The 18,883-nt window shown below is 43.2% G+C and overlaps 1 protein-coding gene across 5 annotated transcripts in view; it reads right to left on the reverse strand.

Annotated features, from left to right (window-relative positions):
- The window catches only part of PRTFDC1 (phosphoribosyl transferase domain containing 1), a 173,928-nt gene that overhangs the window by 63,047 nt on the left and 91,998 nt on the right, over positions 1 to 18,883 (reverse strand). Inside the window, exons 8-11 of one of the 5 annotated variants that reach the window (XM_081556816.1) lie at positions 15,084 to 15,160; positions 9,769 to 9,846; positions 1,964 to 3,935; positions 51 to 908 (exon numbers count right to left, since the gene is read on the reverse strand). The exons of 1 other annotated variant lie outside the window; for it this stretch is intronic. In XM_081556816.1, coding sequence (XP_081412942.1) covers positions 3,777 to 3,935; positions 9,769 to 9,846; positions 15,084 to 15,160 — 314 coding nt within the window. In that variant the 3' untranslated portion in view covers positions 51 to 908; positions 1,964 to 3,776. Of the gene's footprint in view, positions 1 to 50; positions 909 to 1,963; positions 3,936 to 9,768; positions 9,847 to 11,081; positions 13,853 to 15,083; positions 15,161 to 18,883 lie in introns of those variants that run through there. 3 more of the 5 variants (XM_081556817.1, XM_081556818.1, XM_081556820.1) reach the window with 3 other exon arrangements.

An 18,883-nucleotide genomic window follows, 5' to 3' on the forward strand; every position in this document is an offset into this window, starting at 1 on the left:
CACAGTTTTACATACATATCCACACACGTATGCTTTATGGGAATGTTTACCTTTTGGCTCCTTGTGTTAGATGTTCTGACGATCAGCACTGTAGTCCCAAGAACAGCCCAGATGGTTGGTTCATGTTATACAAGCAAGTCTTCAAGCACCAGTGTTTATCGACCAACAACGCAGGCGTTGTGACTAAGACGGAATGATCAGGTCTCTAGGGCTGCCCTTGTTGACCCCAGGCTCAATGTGAGGGCCAGCCGGCTGTCACGTCTACACACACAGAGGGGGTGGCTGCAACTGCTGAGCCTGGATGTCTGTCTGTGAGCTCACTACCCCAGTGTTCCGGGCCGCCCATGTTCAACCTAGGAGCCGGTATTTCTCGTTCCAATGACCCACATGCATGTCCTCTGATAGGTGGGCCAAAGGGAACCCGAAAGAACCACAGAGTTTTGTCAAGTCACAAACCAGGCTAAACTCACAGCCATCATGGTGCAAATGACCAGGCTGAATGCCCCATCCACTGCTGACCCAGAGCTTTGCAGTGATCTGACCCTCAGCTTGGGGTAAAGGCACCTCCAGTCACTGGGTATCATTGTCCCTACCCCGGGTCGGCAAGTTGTGAATGGAGATTCCACACGGAGACTGGAACTTGCTGTCCAAAAGCCCCACCTCTGAAGAGCCCAGAGGGGTATATATCCAAGCAGGCTTCAGTCTGTTTGCTGTTTTTGGCCAAGTGGGAGGAGGAACGTGGGAGAGCCCAGGATGTTCCCAGAGACGAGGAGGGACCTGACTCGGTGTGGCTCCTTTCTGAGTGAATTCCCCTGGCTTGGGCACAGACGCTCACAGCTGCGTGAAGGGCGCTGCAGGGGGCATAATGGCCGCTGTGTGTGCCGGAGTACAAACCGTCCCACATAGGCCTGGGCCGGAGAACAATGGGGCAACAAACAGCCTTCAGAACAATGCACTCATTTCCTGTACTCACACTGGGCTGAATGAGGCTCAGTAGGCTGGTGCCACCTCACCAAGAGCCCTCCACGGACGCCATCATTTAAGCAGCCCGATCAGGCATGAAAGATACACAGACTTAAGAAGAGAAATGGCAAGCGTTTGGGATGTTTCTTCTCTCCTCACTGCAAAGCAACATTTAATTTAAACTTTTTTTTTTTTTTTTTTTAGGCCTGGATAAAACAGTGTGATAAAAACATTGGAGAGATGTTAGAAGCTATTTCAGTGTTAAGTCTTTCTGACATGAAATGCTTGTGATTCACTATCTCTGATAAAAATACAGGTGTGAAGCTCTCTGGGTTTTTCTGCTTGTCAGCAAGCCAACTGGCTCTGCCGTGACCTCACCTCTCTGTCCTGCCCGAGCGCCCATCCTCCTGCAGGAGAAAGTCCTACTGGGAGGTGGTTTCAGATTGTTGTTTACTCACTAAGTCATGTCTGACTCTTTGCGACTTCATGGACTGTAGTCCTTCAGGTTCCTCCATCCATGGGATTTCCCAGGTAAGAATACTGGAGTGGGTTGCCATTTCCTTCTCCAGGGGCTCTTCCCGACCCAGGGATAGAACCCGAGTCTTCAGCACTGGCAGGTGGATTCTTTACCTCTGAGCCACCAGAGAAGCCTTAACTTGAATAGCTCCCAAATAATGACGATGATAATAACAACAGCCAACAGCTTCTAAGCACTTGTTAAGTAGCAGGCCTAGTTCTAATTCCCTGAACCCTCACCAGAACCCTATGAGGTGAGTACCATTCTTGGTCTCATTTTACAGATAATGAAACTGAGGTATGGAGAGGGTGAACAACTTTCCTTTTGGCATGCCGAGTGGCTTATGGAATGTTAGTTCCCTGACTGGGGGTCAAACCAGCACCCCCTGCAGGGGAAAGGGCAAATCCTAACCACTGGACCACCAGGGAAGTCCGAGGTTGAGCAACTTGCCCAAGTTCATAACTTGCCTTATCAGATACATACCCAGCATCTCCTGTGAAGCCACCTGTGTAGGTAATCTCCTCCTCCCTATGTCTGTGATGGAATGGCATCCATAGCTCTTGCATGAGACAGGCACGTCTCCAGGGGGCGTTGAGAGAGTTTCCAGGGCAGGCAGTGTTTTGAGGAGGTACAAGAGAGGAAGGGGGAAGAAACGTTGTTAATCTGGGTAGGGAAGGCCTTTGGAGCGGCAACCCCAAAAGGCTGCTTATATTCATGTCTGCCAATTATTCAAACACAAGGACACCCTCAATAGATCTGTTCAGAAGGCCATGCCCCACACATAAAGTGCTCTTGAGTGTTGAGGCTGGCCGGGCTGACCGTGAGCATCCAATATGCCTCCAGACTGCTGATGATGGTGGGAGGGTTTCAGAGGGGTCAGATAGTGGCAGCAGGAAAGGAGAGGGCAGACTGGGGGACATCACTTAAGACAGAAATATGCCCGTGGACTCTGGGCCTGAAACAGCCTTTAGACATGGTCCAGCCACTGCCTAATTTTTTAAGTGAAGGGCCGGGGGGCTCAAGGGTGAAGCCCCAGCTGATACCACTCAGATGGTTCAAGGCAAAGTCAGGAGCAAAACCAAGGTCCACTTTCTCCACCTGCAGAAAAGAACAGACCAGGAGCTTCCCTGGTGGTCCAGTGGTTAGGACTTAGCCTTCCAAAGCAGGGGATTCGGGTTTGATCTCTGGTCAGGGAGCGAAGATCCCACGTGACTTGTGGCCAAAAAACCAAAACATAAAAAAAAAAAAGGAGCAGTATTGTAACAAATTCAATAAAGACTTTACAAATAGTCCACCTCAAAAAATCTTTAAAAAAGAGAACAAAACAAGTTAGAACTATTTGTCAAATACTCACTGAAGCCCAAATGCTGTGCTAATTGATGTCTTGGCAAAAATATAACAGGAAGGAGACTGAAGACATGATTCCTCCCATCTCGAGGCTTACAATTTTCCTGGGGATACACACGATCCATAGAATCAACCACTGGTCTAAAAGAGACCACTCAACTCTTTCCTTGACTCTTCCCTTGTGAATCCAGTCACAGTAAGAACAGAAGAGACATGAGTTCAAGGGAGGATCAGGTTGGAGCGGTGAAACCTGGGAAGGGGGTCTATTAATAGAAGTGCACCTGGCTTTCTACTGAGGTAGAAAAGAGGGCTGTGAAGTTGTAGAAAGAAAGTAAAAAACATGCAACTTGGAAATAAATACCTCTTGTGCAGAAAGACAAACGAGCCATTAGTGAGAGCCACCCACACAGGCAGCAAACAGGCTTGTCTGGTGGGCACGGAGAGTGCGTGTCCACAAGTGGTAAGAAATGATGTCATGAAGTGAAACTGGCATTAAAAGCGTTTGTTACACCATGAGGCAGCTGGCCCTCAGGAATCTGCCCTGGTTTCATGGCACTGAGGAACAAACCAGTTGTAGGCAACACCACGAGATGGGTCCATGCACATTTTCCCAGCACATCACCACCGTACCAACCAGGAGGTGACCTAATGGTGTCAGGAATGGTGAAGGCGCTTCTCACTGTCATCCAGGCATGATGCTGGGCTCACACGATACACTGAGTAAGACAGACGCAGCCCTGATGGGGTGTGTGCTTTTCACAGGTGTGTTGAGTCATAGGCGTTCAGCAGAAAGTCAGCACTTTTTATGTCATTCAAAAGTAAGGAGGTCTAGCAATACGCAGATGCAGTAAATAATCAATGTATTTCGTGGATGTTTAAATGTGTGAATAAAGTCCTGGGTTTATCCTGCCCTGTCACCAACTCCAGTGGAGAGACAGGCCTCCACGCATCACTCTTCTTGCTCTGCTGGCGGGGAGCAGGGTAGTGTGTGGTGGCCGTCTTGTGTGGTACCCCCATTTCTAGGTGTGCTGCCTCCCTGTAGAGGTTGTGGAAGAAAAACTTCGCCTTTCATACAGCACTGGTATACAGGAGGTGTATCAGGTGGCTGCTGTAACAAAGTGTTACATGTTCAGTGACTTAAAACAATACAAATGTGCTGTTTTGCAGTTCTGGAAGCCAGAAATTCAATACAAATGTGTTATTTTGCAGTTATGCAAGCCAGAAGTTCAAAACAACTCTGACCAGACTAAATCAAGAGGCTTCTTTCCTTTTTTTAAAAAAACATGTATTTATTTGGCTGATTCAGGTCTTAGCTGTGGTACTTGGGATCTTCATTGTGTCCTGTGGGCTCTTTCATTGTGGTATACGGATTCTCTCACTGCGGTGCGCACGGGCCCAATTGCTTGTCGCACGTGGGACCCTAGTTCCCTGACCAAGGATCGAGCCCAAGTCCCTTGCATTGCAAGGTGGATTCTTAACCACTGGACCACCAGGGAAATCCCCAAGGTGTTTCTTTTAGAAGCTCTAGGGGACAATCCATTTCCTCACTGGTTCCAGTTTCTAAAGACATCCTCCATTTCTTGGCTCATGGCCTCTTCCTCCACCTTCACAGCCCGCAGTGGAGCATCTCCAAATTTCTCTGTCTCTGACCTCTTCTGCCATCACATCTTTCTCTGGGTCTGACTCTTCTGCTCTTCTCTAATGAAGACCCTTATGATTATAATGGGTCCACCTGAACAATCCAGGATAATCTTCCTGTCTTAACATCCTTAATTTAAAATCAGCTGCAAAGTCCCTTTCGCCATGTGTGGCAATGTACTCACTGTGGGCCTGAGGGCGTGGATATCTTTGGGGGACCATAGTTCTGTTGATGGCACTAGGAACAGATGAACTCCACATCACACAGACATCAGCACTTCCTTCTAGAGCCCTTGCTCACCATGTGACCTTGCCTAGACTGTCTTCCTACTGAACAGCTCTGCCCTGAACCCTCTATACATTCAATGACATTTGACTTCACCAAGAGGCCTCTCTGGATGTGAGCAGCTTTAGCAGTCTGGACTCAGAGAGAAGCCCAGTGTTTGATGCAAGTAAACATCCCAGGCCATCCCTTTTTCTCAAGTTAATTACAAGCATCTTGATGTTTGCTATTGCCGATAGGTTTACCAGTTTTCTATTAATGAATTTTTCCTCATAGCTACACAATGAAGAGGCCTATCTATCTCTTCTGGGTTTATAGATGAATAAAAGCAAGGCCTGGAAAGGACCAGCTGGGCCTGGAAGTAGAGCTCAGTGATGCAGAAGTCAGAATTACTTGGGTTTGGAATTTCGGCTTTAGCATTTCACGCCTTTGCCTCTAACTGAAAGAGTGGAACCTCTCAGGTCTTACTTGTTTAAGTTACAGCTTAAGAGTTACAACGAGATCAAAATTCTTTTATTCATCCTCTGTTGGCACATGTCCTTTTTATGGGCTTTGAACAAAGCTGTGTGACCCTGGGTAAGCGATTTAATCTCTCTGATACTCATTCCCTTATCTCTAAAGTGGAGATGCCAACTCCTACTTCTGAGTTCTGTGCTAAGTAATTACACTGAGTTATTGTTAAGTTCTCGTATAGCCCGTGATCACAGTGTGTGTGTGTGTGTGTGTGTGTGTGTGTGCATGCTTAGTCACGTCCAACTCTTTGTCACCGCATGGACTGCTGCCCGCCAGGCTCCTCTGTTTATGGGATTTTCCAGGCAAGAATGCTGGGGTGGGTAGCCATTTTCTCCTCCAGGAGATCTTTGTGGCCCAGGGATCGAACCTGAGTCTCTTGTGTCTCCTGCACTGGCAGGTGAATTCTTGACCCCTTTGCCACCTGGGAAGCCCCACGATAGTTGCAGCCAAATCTTTCACGAAATGTCAACACTCTCAATGTCTGGGCTTGAATCTTTCATGAGATGCTTTGTTATGCTCATGACAGATCTCTTTTGAATGCAATTATAAGGATTTGTGCAATCACTCAGTAGCTATATACTTTTAGTCATTTTCTCAGGCTATTGATGAATATTCTTCACATAACAGAGCAAAAATTCTTACTAAAAGTAAGACAAATTACATTGATTTCTTTTTCCAGTCAACCAGTTCTGTCTTTCAATATTAGATTAGCTAAATCAGAGCAGTTTTCATTGAAAAATCTTACAGATTAGTACTGAGTTATCTGTTGTTTTTGTAATTTATTTGGTGAGTATTGTTTCTAGTATATGTAATATATATATGTAACTGTTATACATATATATAACTCCATATATATATTTATGTAACTGTTCATGTTGTTACATTTAAATCTTATTGTGTTTTTAAGAACTCTTATCCTTAATCACTTTCTTGGCCAAATTATTATGCAATTTTTTCATATAAAAATGGAGATACTAAAATGAATTTACATCTATAGGATGCTTGTCAAGAAACAATTATTTTAGTTTATGTCTCAAACTTAAAGCTCCTTAACAGAAATAAAACTGCTCTTTTAAAGTTTTCTTAATTTATTCGATACTGTCAGTGGGAAGACATGCATTTCTATCTCTGTAATCAAGGTGTGCTACTGCCTGCTGTTCTTTTCATCATCTCATATTTTCCCATGTGGCTAGCTAGTATTTTGTAATCTTTAAGTATCTGTGCAAGCAGGCATACATTCAATTATGCATCATGACGACTGAATAGTCAACTCCTTCACTAATCTTATTAGTACGGAAATGAGGGGCACATCGTCTTTCTGTGGCAGATCTCATCTTCTGGTTTCTGAAAGTGGCCACAGCAATATATATGCCATCTCACTTGATTTTCTCTTTTTTTGGCAGCACTGTGTGGCATTGGGGATCTAGTTCCCTGACCAGCGATCGAATCTATGCCTCCTTCATCAGAAGTGAGGAGTCTTAACCACTGGACTGGCCAGGGAAGTCCCTCAGTTGATTTTCTTACAATATGATGTTGCTGTTCTTTTCTTTTTTTAAAGAAAGAAATCACATTTTATTTATTTATTTGGCTGTATCTCATGGCTTGTGCGGAGAAGGCAATGGCACCCCACTCCAGTACTCTTGCCTGGAAAATCCCATGGATGGAGGAGCCTGGTAGGCTGCAGTCCATGGGGTCGCAAAGAGTCGGACATGATTGAGCGACTTCACTTTCACTTTTCACTTTCCTGCATTGGAGAAGGAAATGGCAACCCACTCCAGTGTTCTTGCCTGGAGAAGCCCAGGGATGGGGGAGCCCGGTGGGCTGCCATCTATGGGGTCGCACAGAGTCGGACACGACTGAAGCAACTTAGCAGCAGCAGCAGCATGGCTTGTGGGATATTAGTACTCCCAACAAGGATCAAATCCGGAACTCCTGCAGTAAAAGCAGCAAATCCTGTGATTTGTCCTGAGTGGTGGCAATCTGTGTTCCCTCCCCTTGAATGCAGGAAAATCCCTGTATCTGCTTTGACTCACAGAATGTGACGGTAGCGAGCCTGTCACATAAGCAGCAATACGGCATCCACCTGCTTCTGTCTCTGCACTTGCCTTGGGAACCCAGCCGCCATGTTGTGAGGAAGTCCAAACCACATGAAGACACCACACAGAATTCCAGCCTTAGCTGAGGTTCAGGCTAAAGGCCAACATCAACCACCAGACAGGCCTTCAGATCACAGCTACCCATAGAACTTTCTGCAATTATGGATATTTTGTTTGTGCTTAATACCATATGAGGCCATGGAACAACTACAATGTAGTTAGTGTGAATGAAAAGTAAATTCAGTTCATTTCAATTCAAGTAACTGTATGTGGCTAATGGCTGCCACACTGGACAGGTTAGCCCTCAGCCTTTGAATCTTCTTGCAGAAGCAACCACCATCATGGAGCAGAAATGAGCCATCTCTACTGGGCTCTCTCCACACTCCCAGCTCTTGGAAGCATGCAAGATAGAGAAATAATTATTGTTGGTTTAAGCCACTCAGTTTTGGGGTGATTTGTTATACAGCTGTCGATAATGAATACACTCTACTATTTTGCTTGATTTTTTTGTTCTATATACCAAATAAAGGTACACAAGCCTCTTCCATCTTGTGTGTGTGTGTGTGTGCGTGTGTGGCTGTGCTGGGCCTTTGTTGCTGTGAGTGGACTTTCTCTAGTTGCAGCAAGTGAGGGCTACTCTCTAGTTGTGGTTCGAGGGCTTCTCATTGCAGTGGCTTCTCTTGTTGCACAGCATTGGCTCTAGGGCTCAGGCTTCAGTGGCTGGGGCAGAAGTAAAAAGTCTTAACCACTGGACTGGCCAAGCTTAGCTGCTCTGTGGCAAGTGGGATCTTCCCGGACCAGGGATCCAACCAGTGTCCCCTGCACTGGCAGGAGGATTCTTATCCACTGGACCCCCAGGGATCCACAAGCCTCTTCTACCTTTCAAAAGCCCTCTAGCTATGGTTTCTCTTCAGAGCCAGATTTCTTGAACAAGTTGCCTACACTTCACCATCCTTACTCATAGCTTACTCACTAGTTAATACCCACTAGGATCTGGATATGGATGAGGTCACAATAACATTAGTTCAGGCTTATTCCTCTCACTTGGAAAATATGGTACTCCAGCACCCACCCCATCTTTTTCTCTACCTATTTCTGAGTAAATCTCACTCTGGCAGAAAAAGCCACCTCAGGCTTCCCTGGTAGCTCAGCTGGTAACGAATCCGCCTGCAATGCAGAAGACCCCAGTTCAATTCCTAGATCAGGAAGATCCTCTGGAGAAGGGATAGGTTACCCACTCCAGTATTCTTGGGCTTCCCTGGTGGCTCAGATGGTAAAGAATCCGCCACAATATAGGAGACCTGGGCTTGATCCCTGGGTTGGGAAGATCCCCTGGAGGGCATGGCAACCCACTCCAGTATTCTTGCCTGGTGAATCCCCATGGACAGAAGAGCCTGGCAGGCTACAGCCCTTTGGGTTGCAAAGAGTCAGACACGACCGAGCAACTAAGCACAGCACTCAGCACTCCTGGATGAGAAACTGCTAAAAACAAACAAAAAATGCACTCTTTTCTGGTAAACTAGTAAAAGATACCCCTTTAAGACACCCTTACCTGAAGCCTGACACAGTCCGAGGCTGGATAAGCGGAGTGTGGGTGGGTTTCAGCCCTTCCTCCCCCCACCCTCCCACCCCAGGGACAGCCATCCTCACCCAGGGCACCAGCATTGTGGGCGGCATGATCCAGGTGATAGCTATGTTTCTGGGGCACCCAGAGCTTTCTCACACATGGTCATCAACACTCACCTCATGGGGGTGCTCTGGCCCCCTGTGGACACCTGTGGCCCATGAAGTCTCTTGAGGGGGCATCTCATGAAGCACCCTGGATGTGGACCCCCTTCCCAGCCCAAGAGCTCCCCCAACTCTTCCCATCCCAAGAGCAAAATCTTTGGGATCTTCAAAGGGAGATGTGTTCCTAGGACTCCTCCCTGTGGCAAAGCTGCACCAGGATCCTGTGAAATGCAGGGACCCACCCAGCTGCCCCACTGTGTAGCATGAAGACTACTAGGAAAACATCTCTTCCTGCTGGCATCTTTGTCTGCTCCTCTCCCCAGTGTTCAGATCCACCCACAGGGCATGACTGGGGCCATGGACCAGGCAGCCCTCCCTACTGCATCCTTCTTCCTTACTCTGTACACCTCCCAGCATCAACTCCCAGAGTCCCTCCTGTGATCCTCTTTTCCCTTCATGAAGCTCGCTGGCCCACCAGGCCTCAGACGTCATCAGGGGACCCAAAGGAACTTTATGATGGTAAAGTAAGCAAAACTTCCAAATGCTATTTTTTGCCCAAATTAGCCAGACATCTGGGTGGAGAGTGTGGTTTAGGGTTTCAATTTCCTAGAACATAGTAACTCGATTACAAAAATGGGGTGATATTTCCATGACAGCAGGTCTTCAGAAGTGGGATGGGTTACCTTCTGTCTCCACTGGGCAGATCCAAGTTCATGGCACAAGAGGCTGAGGAGGTGGCTGTGTTCACAGACTCCGCAGGCCTGAGACATGGCAAAACAAGTGATACCCAAAGATATCCAAAGGTTAAAAACAACAAAATTCTGTAAAGCAATTATCCTTCAATAAAAAATATAAATTAAAAAAAAAAAAAAGACACATTAGGATCTGACCCTCACACAGTTCAGCTTGGGGGTAACCTGGTTCAATATGTGAAATGTTTCAGTCCAGTAAGGGCCAGTTTATAATGAGGGGTTCTGATCTGTTTGAAAGATCCAAAAGTATTAGTAAGTATGTTGATTGTAACCAAATGCAAATTTTTCCAGGGAAACATGCCACACACTTTTTCCCCCTTATTACTCAGCTTTGGGACACTAAATTAATAAATGCATTGGCTGTTAATCAGATGATAAGCTTTTACATTTTTGGTCTAGGTTGAATAAACTCAGTGATACTAAACAGATTAGAGTTTTCAAGAGAAAAGGAAATAATATTCTTCCCAAGATGATGTTCTTGGATATCACTGTCAAAATGTTGTCTGACTGGAAAACATCTCAGGAATGATTACCTTTCTTGTGTGTTTAATGAATTTTTCTTTTTCAGTATTAACTCTCATAATTCTTTCTCGAAATCTTGTGAAGTAGATCAATTTCCTTTCTAACCTGAATAAACCTACAGTCCTCAAAAATGATACTGATGGCTACTAAAATTCAACATTTTCAAGAAAATCTTTCAATCATACATACTCTCCGGCTAATTTTATATTTAAAATCAAATGTCTTTAGATTTTTCTAGGTCCTCTGATATAAATGTGGCATAGTGGGAAATTATATTTAGAAGATTCATGTTGATAGTTCAAGAAATTGGCCAGTTAGACCAAATTTTCAACCTATAACTTGGATACCAATTCTTCTGTAGAACAAAGCTAGAAAGAATTCCCTCTGCCTGATGGCCCCTTGGGATAGCTGGGTGTGGTTTATTTTCTTCTCTGACTGGAACAAAGATATGCAGGAAAATCTTTCTACAACTCAAATTCCTTGTTCTTACAAACAAGCTTAAGAAGAGAGAGAGAGAAAAAAAGCAGCAAATCAAGCCTGGCTTAATCGTTTGCTTATATTGGTGTATATACTGGATTTTTTCCAGGTTAACAAAAATAAAGCCACAGGGAAGATGTATGCAGCCATATATTTAAGCTACTGGCTCACACACAGTTTATTGGCTGCAAGTATATAAAAGATACGAAGGCGGAAGAAAAACAGTAAGCAGTTATGAGACATAATAAGTTTTCTTATTCTTTATTACTTTAAAGGAAGCTGGAACCTGATAACAATACACCACATACAATTCAGAACCAAACAAAGGCTGCATAGTTATTTATTTTGCATTTGCTCCTTTTAGGAAGTGAGGAAAAAACAGCTCTATTGGCACTTAAGTTTATTTTCAATTAAAATCCCCATAAATTAGAAAACCTCTCATAAAACAGTGGAAATGGAAAAAAATGTTATTCAGAAAAAACTGTTAAGTATCCTAGTTTTCTGTAGCACACTGGGTTATGTGAGCAGTCTCATAATGCCACTTATAAAAATTATTCAGCCTCTGTATTCTTCTTCAGGATAATTCATAATAGTGTCTGGCCCTCTGACGGAAATACAAGAACAATTTATACTTGCCCAGTTTCAAGCACTGAAAACACCTTCCCCTCCCCCTACAATTTTGCTATTTGCTCATGTCTCAAATGAATAAACGAGTGCTGCTGAGAGACCAGGGTCTTTGCTGCCATTGTGTTTTTTCTATTTAAAATTCAGAGTATTAAATACAGTTGAGTACATCCAAGCATACAAGACATATCGTTATCACATACCGGAAGCTCCAATCAAGAGCACTGGGCAAAGGCCCATTTCAGAACATCATTAAGATGCACTGAACACTGCTGTTCAGAGAGGCTTTGTCAAAGCAGATAATAATGGCCTGTCAGAAGTGTGCAAACAGAAATTTATATTAAATTGTCCTTTTCCTCCTTTATTAGTATGGAATCCAGTTGCATTTCTATTATATGGGCTCAGAGGTTCACTGAAAAGGCTTCCAGGTTTTAAGATTGTGAAATATCACCAAAGTGAAGTACTTAAAAAAAAAATTTAACTGAAAAATATTTGAGTAAGTAGGTGCAGGTATAGTAATCAACCATAATGACTTTATCAAAACAAAAGAAGGAGTTTCTCAGGGGTGTGAAGGTAGACTGAACTTGTGAGTCACAAGGTGGAGTGTTTAATTTGGAACAAGTCAAATAAAAGCGTTGCTTTCTTTTCCTTAAAAACCTTTGGAACTCTTTATGTTATGTTATAATCTCAGAAAAGAAAGCTCGTTCATCAAAAAAATTTTTTTTTCCATTTTAAGTCCTGCTGAGTGAAGATGCCTGGGAGACAAATTTTACACACTGGCTTCCTGAGTGTAGTCGTAAGTAGGATGTTATCTGGAGATGCGATGGTAAAATTTTACTTCTTTAGACTCGATACTTTTCTTTGCCGTGTTCATTGATCACACATATGTGCTGAAACAATGAAGGATTTAAATGCATCAGCCTCTTAACAAAATAAGTGCAGAAAATGGGATGCAGTAATATCATCTCCTACTTCGTTACTCTTCATTTAAATACATATGAATTGGGCTGGCCAAAAAGTTCCTTTGGTTTTTAAGTAAAAATCAAAGATACAGTTTTCGTTTTCACCAATAACTTTATTGAACAACATATTTGCTGTTTTGTTCCACTGCTTTCTACCATTTTTCAGGCAACTTTATAACTCTGTCTTCTCAAAACTTTTTCTCTTTCTGAGCAAAGGACTGTTGCAGGTGCCTTTTACAGCCTTCCAGGAATTGTAATTTTTTTTCCATGAAGAGAATTTTGTAAAGACCAAAATAAATGGGCATCCGAAGATGCAATGTTTAGTGAATACAGTGGATGAATCAGAACTTCCCAGCTAAGCTGTAACAGCTTTTGCCTGGTCATCAAAGAAATATGCGATTATCCTGCGTTATCCTGATGGAAGATTATGCATTTCCTGTTTAAGAGCTGTTTTCAGTTGGTCTAAGTGGGTGCAGTACTTGTTGGAATGAATCTTTTGGTTTTCCAGAAAAAGCTTATAATAGAAGGTTCCCTGCCAATCCCACCATATACACAACGTCACCTTCTTTGGATGAAGACTGGCATTTGGTGTGGTTGGTGATGATTCACTTTGGTTGCCCCAAAATCACTTCCATTCCACATTATTGTACAGTATCCACTTTTCATCACCCATCACAATTTGTTTTAAAAGACAACGTTTTCATTATGTTTCAATAGAGAATCACATGTGGAAATATGGTCAAGAAGGTTTTTTGTTTTGCTAAACTATGTGGATGGAGAAGGCAATGGCACCCGACTCCAGTATTCTTGCCTGGAAAATCCCATGGACAAAGGAGCCTGGTAGGCTGCAGTCCATGGGGTGGCTAAGAGTCAGACATGACTGAGTGACTTCACTTTCACTTTTCACTTTTATGCACTGGAGAAGGAAATGGCAACCCACTCCAGTGTTCTTGCCTGGAGAATCCCAGGGATGGGGGAGCCTGGTGGGCTGCTGTCTCTGGGGTCACACAGAGTCGGACCCGACTGAAGTGACTTAGCAGCAGCAGCAGCAGCAAACTATGTGGAACCCAACACCAAAGTGATTAGCATAATCAAGCTGGTACAAATGGTTTTCAACACTTGATTTGGATATTTTGAGTATGTTGGCTATCTCCCACATGGTATAACATTGATTATTCTCAGTTAATGTCTTGATTTGATCGCTATCAACTTCAACTGGTCTACCTGACCATGGAGCATTGTCCACTGAGAAATCTCTAGCACAAAACTTTGCAAACTGCGCTAGACACATTTCATCAGTCACAGCACCTTCTCCATACACTGCACAAGTCTTTTTTTGCATTTTGGGTGTGTCTTTACCTTTCTTGAAGTAATAAAACATAACATGTCGACAGTGTTGCTTTTTTCTTCCTTCTTCATTATTAAAATGGCTACACAAAAATTCACCAATTTTGATTTTTTTTAAAAAAGATGCACATTGATTTGACAGCTGTCACAATACAATCTAACAAAACTGGTGTGAATGAAGTTAAAGACAACCAAGTGCTACTAGGGCCACCTATGGAAAAAGATGAATAAACTTTTTGGCCAACACAATATGTATTTATTTATATGTGTATGTACATACGTATTATGTATATGCACACACACATGCACATATATATGTACACATGCAGATATCTGTAAAATCTAAAGAGACCCACCAAGACAAAAATTTCTTCACTGTTTGAGTTTTGAGTTCTTTTCTGAATCTGGGTTTGTAGGTCTGTAACAACAAGATATGCTGAGGGTTGTGGAATATAGGTAGTGGTGGAGATAGACGTGTCCTACTGGCAAAGTTACAGCTTCTATGGTGAATAGAGAAACAGCTGTAATAAACACAAATACAGACTCTCCTTTGATCCTTTTTGGGTAGCCAGAAATGTGTCAGAAGTATTTTGATGGCAAGCAACAGAAATGGCATTGGGTTACGTAAGCAAAGTGGTGGGGGTGCGGGGAGCTGTTACTAGTAGGAGACTGGGGTAGCTCGCAAAGGCAGAGGAAGAGCAGAGTACTGCAGCAACTGGAAGCCTGAAACAGGCTCCAGAAACCAGCCCAGGCGTAATCCCTGAACCCCTTAGTCTCCATGGCTCTTGGTTTAAGTTTCTAAATCCTAGGGGAGAGAGACGGACTGGTCCACTTTGGGTTAGATGTTTACCTCCAGACCATTCAGCAATGGTCAGGGTCACACACCTCAGGGTCCATGTCTATAGCCATTTCTCCCAAGGGGAAAGAGTTATGAGCTACAAGCCACTGTAATTGGAAACTTCTAGATCTCAAGCACTGACACTAAACAGTTTATTGAGTATTGACTGTTAGTATGGTCAATGGAGACACAGTTGATGACGATGGAGAAAACTCAGCAGCAAGCTGTCTTTCTGCTTATTTCCTTCGTACGAAATAGAGACAACCATAACTGCTTCCATCATCCTAATACCAACCTTGCTAGGCAGTGGTGGGAATTCACTGAGACTAAGAATGCCAAGTGCCCAGAACATTCCTGACACAGAAGACACTCAATAAATGGCAGTCATCATTATGGCTCTTTTAAAAATCTGTTAAATTGGTATCATTGCAATGTTCTTGTGAAAACGGGGCTAGGGATTTGCATGTAAGACTTACATTTAAATCTCTGAAGTATTCATTGTAATCTAAGGCATAACCCACCACAAATAAGTTTGGAATCTCAAATCCAGCATCTGAACAGACAGAGGGAGGGAAAAAAAAAGAACACAATTTAAATAACATAAATATAAAGCCACCATAAGCTGTTGTTGGCACTTAACGTGTGAGGACCTTCCATTAGGCAGAAATAAGTGAGAAAAGTGACAAACAATGCATAAGATGAACCAAGTAGGACCTGGGACAGGGTGACTACTCAGGGAGGCAGGACAAACCAATAAATAGACAGTGAAAAATGACTGCAATCCTTGTAGACAAAGCTGAGAAAAGGCTCAGGAAGCCCCGTGGATAACAAGAAGTATGCCTGAGTCAGGCATATAGCACTGCTTTTTCAAAGCAAGCATTATCCAACGCTATCAAGCCAAAGGAGACACTGCAACAAGCATGAAGTGCAGTTCAATCAGAAGGTATCCCAGTGCTGTAATATGTGAATAGGGGCACGGGCTGTTGCAACAGGAAGCCATCCTCCCACTGCACCCAGTGTCCTTGGCTGGATAAAGGGCTAGAGTGCAAAACCTGAGAGACAAGGTGAAAGGAGACGGGACTGTTCAGCTTGAGGAAGACAATGCTAAGGGTTACTCTAATGCTACTCTTTGAATCCACAATGCAGATGATAGCAATTAACTCTCTGTCTCCATTGAGGTCAGGATGAGAGTATGCCTGTGTGCTCAGTCGTTCAGTTGTATCCGATTCTTTGGGACCCCGTGGACTGCAGCCTGCCAGGCTCCTCTGTCCATGGAATTTTCCAGGCAAGAATACTGGAGTGGGTTTGTCATTTCCTTCTCCAGGGGATCTTCCCAACCCAGGGGATCTTCCCAACCCAGGGGTCGAACCCACTCTCTTGCATTTGCAGGAAGATTCTTTTCCACTGAGCCACGGGTCATTAAGGTACTCAGGTTAAGTAAAAAAAATGAATATATTGAAAGATGATTTTTATTGAAAAGGAATTTTTAAAAAGATTTTTTAATGTGGACCATTTTAAAAGTCTTTATTGAATTTGTTTCAGTATTGCTTCTGTTTTATGTTTTGGTTTTTCGCCCGTGAGGCACGTGGGATCTCAGATTCCCAACCAGGGATCTAACCTGGCAAAGTCTTAATCACTAGACCACGAGGGAAGTCCCTGAAAAGGATTCTTTAGGAGCATGAAATAGCTCTTCTTCCTCAGGTTTTAAAACTGAATAAATGTGCCTATAGCCCAATGATTTTTCAAATTCTTTCCAGTGTTGGGAAATCTTCTGTTAGTTTATTACAGTATTGCAAATGAGAGATATACTTGCTTACTTTTACAAAACAGTACTTTGGCATAGCCAGTGGACTTACAGCACAGAGAAAGTTACCTCCGTGGTCGACTACTCACCTCCTCATTGGTCCTTCTGATCAAGGATGCTTTCACATGGAGAAACCAACTGGTTCGCAGAAAGTGCTAGAGGAGAGGGACTTGTTTTTCTAAGGATTGCATTGTGTGTCACTGTTAGAAACCCCGTTTGATCTCTCCAAACTGTAGGTTTCTTGAGAAAAATAATCAAAGAGGAGAAGCCGAGCAGAAGAAAAGATGTCAGAAGATACAAGTGTCATTGAGCATAGAGGAAAAAGTCAACTATGAAAAAGGACCAAAAAGTACAAAGCCTCAGAAATCTGGGAAGAAAGACAAAAATAAAGATTCTGAGCTAGCTAAAAGAATATTAGCAAATCCCAGGAACCCCTAGTTGTAAAGATAATCATGACTTTACAGTGAGTAACGCAACCTCTACAATGGGCATGGGCAACTCAGACTGGGAAAAGTTGGTTCAAAAGGTAAAACCTTCAAAGCTGTCAGGGAATAAAAGAACCTTGGACCAGCGGGTAAGGAGAACAGCCAGGGAACAGTTGACTGGCCTCTAGCCGGTAAGTGAGTGCAGTTCCTACCCTTATATTTGCCATTGCAGATGCTACTTACAGATGCAATGTAAGAGTAAGAGCCATAATAGTAATCAGATTGCCTGGGCTCAATAGTGACTGTACACTTACAGCTTTGTGACACAGCAAACTCTTTAACCTGGCTGTGTTCAGTTTCATCATCTGTAAAATGGGCACAGCAATAGCACCTACTTTAGAGGAAAGCTGTGAGGATTAAACATGTTCATCTCTTTATAGCTCTTAAAACAGAGTCAGACACACCAAAATCTCTCTCACTATGTCTATGAGTCTCCTTCCATTTTGTAAATAAGTTCATCTGCAACTTATTTTTTAGATTCCATATATAAGGACCTACTGTATAGCACAGGGAACTATACTCATTATTTTGTAATAACTTACAAAGGATAAGAATCTAAAACAGAATATATATGTATACAAATGGCCTTCCCAGGTAGCTCAGTGGTAGAATCCACTTGCCAACACAGGAGAGGTGGGTTTGATCCCTGAGTCTGGAAGACTTCCTGGAGTAGGAAATGGCAACCCACTCCAATATTCTTGCCTGGGAAATTCCATAGACAGAGGAGCCTCCCTTGGACAGAGGAGCTTTGTGGGCTGCAGTCCATGGGGTGGCAAAGAGTTGGACATGACCGAGCATGAATGCATGTATCCAAATGTATATGTATAACTGAAGCACTGTGCTGCACACCAGGGAATTAACATGACATTGTAAATCAATTACACTTCAATTTTTTAATTTAAAAAAATTAAAAAAAATAATCTCTTACTAGTGCTAGCTATTATTTTATTAATACTGTTGCTGTGACACAAGAAATTTGTAACTAGTTGGATATGTCTGAAGTGCATGTCTTTCAACTTCAGTTGAAATTTTCTCTATATAGTACCTTAGATTATTTCCTTAGAAGATTTTTGTTTATTAACCTTGTCCGACCCTAATTATATTCAGATTATATTCCCCAAACCAGTAACTAGACAGGAACACATTATTGGGTCTATCTGGCCAGAGCTAACATTGTCTAGATTTAAGACATCCACCTAGGAATGCAACTTGTTTTCAGAATAAAGAATCACTGGTTCAATGTCATTGGCACATTACCCATCCATAGCATGCTTCTCGTGCTAATGTTTGTTCAGCTTGCTGATGAGAACTGTAGCCAAATTATCCCAGAGGTTTGAGTGCAAATGTAAGCTATAAAAATGAAGCCAAAGTCTGCCTATGCAAGTGAAAAAAAAATCGCCTCTAGTGTTAGAATAATAAATAATCAAGCAGCTTGCTTATCCTTTCTGGTATTACAACTATTCACATCCTGGGGAGGATGGAGGAAACTGCTTTAGATGAGAAAACTCCTTGAGAACACATGTCTGAACTGAAGTGTGAAGATGGTATCTAGAGATATTTGCTCTAATTCTCTGTGTGGTTATACTTGTATTTGGAGGTGGTGGGGCAGAGTCTCGGCTTTCCCTTTGTGTGCTAAAATTCCAACTTGCTGAAGGTCAGCACTGTGCACTGTCTGCTCACAGTTCCTGGAGATGGTAGAATCCCTCAACCTTCCCAGTGCCTCTCTGTGTCCAACTGAGACACAGAGAGGAGAGACGGGTGGGGACAGAGGCTAAGGCAGGAAGCCTGTGCGTCCAAGTCAGTCCAGCGGTGGAGGTCACATCTCCCTCCAACCCCCGAACCCTATTTTAGCTGAGTTCTTAGGAGTGAAGGTGCAAAGATTTTAGAAAAACCTAAAAATAAAAACATCCGATGTACATAACAGAGTTCTGGGAAAGGTGTAATTAGAAAATGAAAACCCCTGGTTGTAGAGGGTTCTATTGCTGGA

The sequence above is a fragment of the Giraffa tippelskirchi genome, chromosome 13, assembly GCF_054371585.1.
Source record: "Giraffa tippelskirchi isolate mGirTip1 chromosome 13, T2T-mGirTip1v1.2.pri, whole genome shotgun sequence".
NCBI classification, from domain to species: Eukaryota; Metazoa; Chordata; class Mammalia; order Artiodactyla; family Giraffidae; genus Giraffa; species Giraffa tippelskirchi.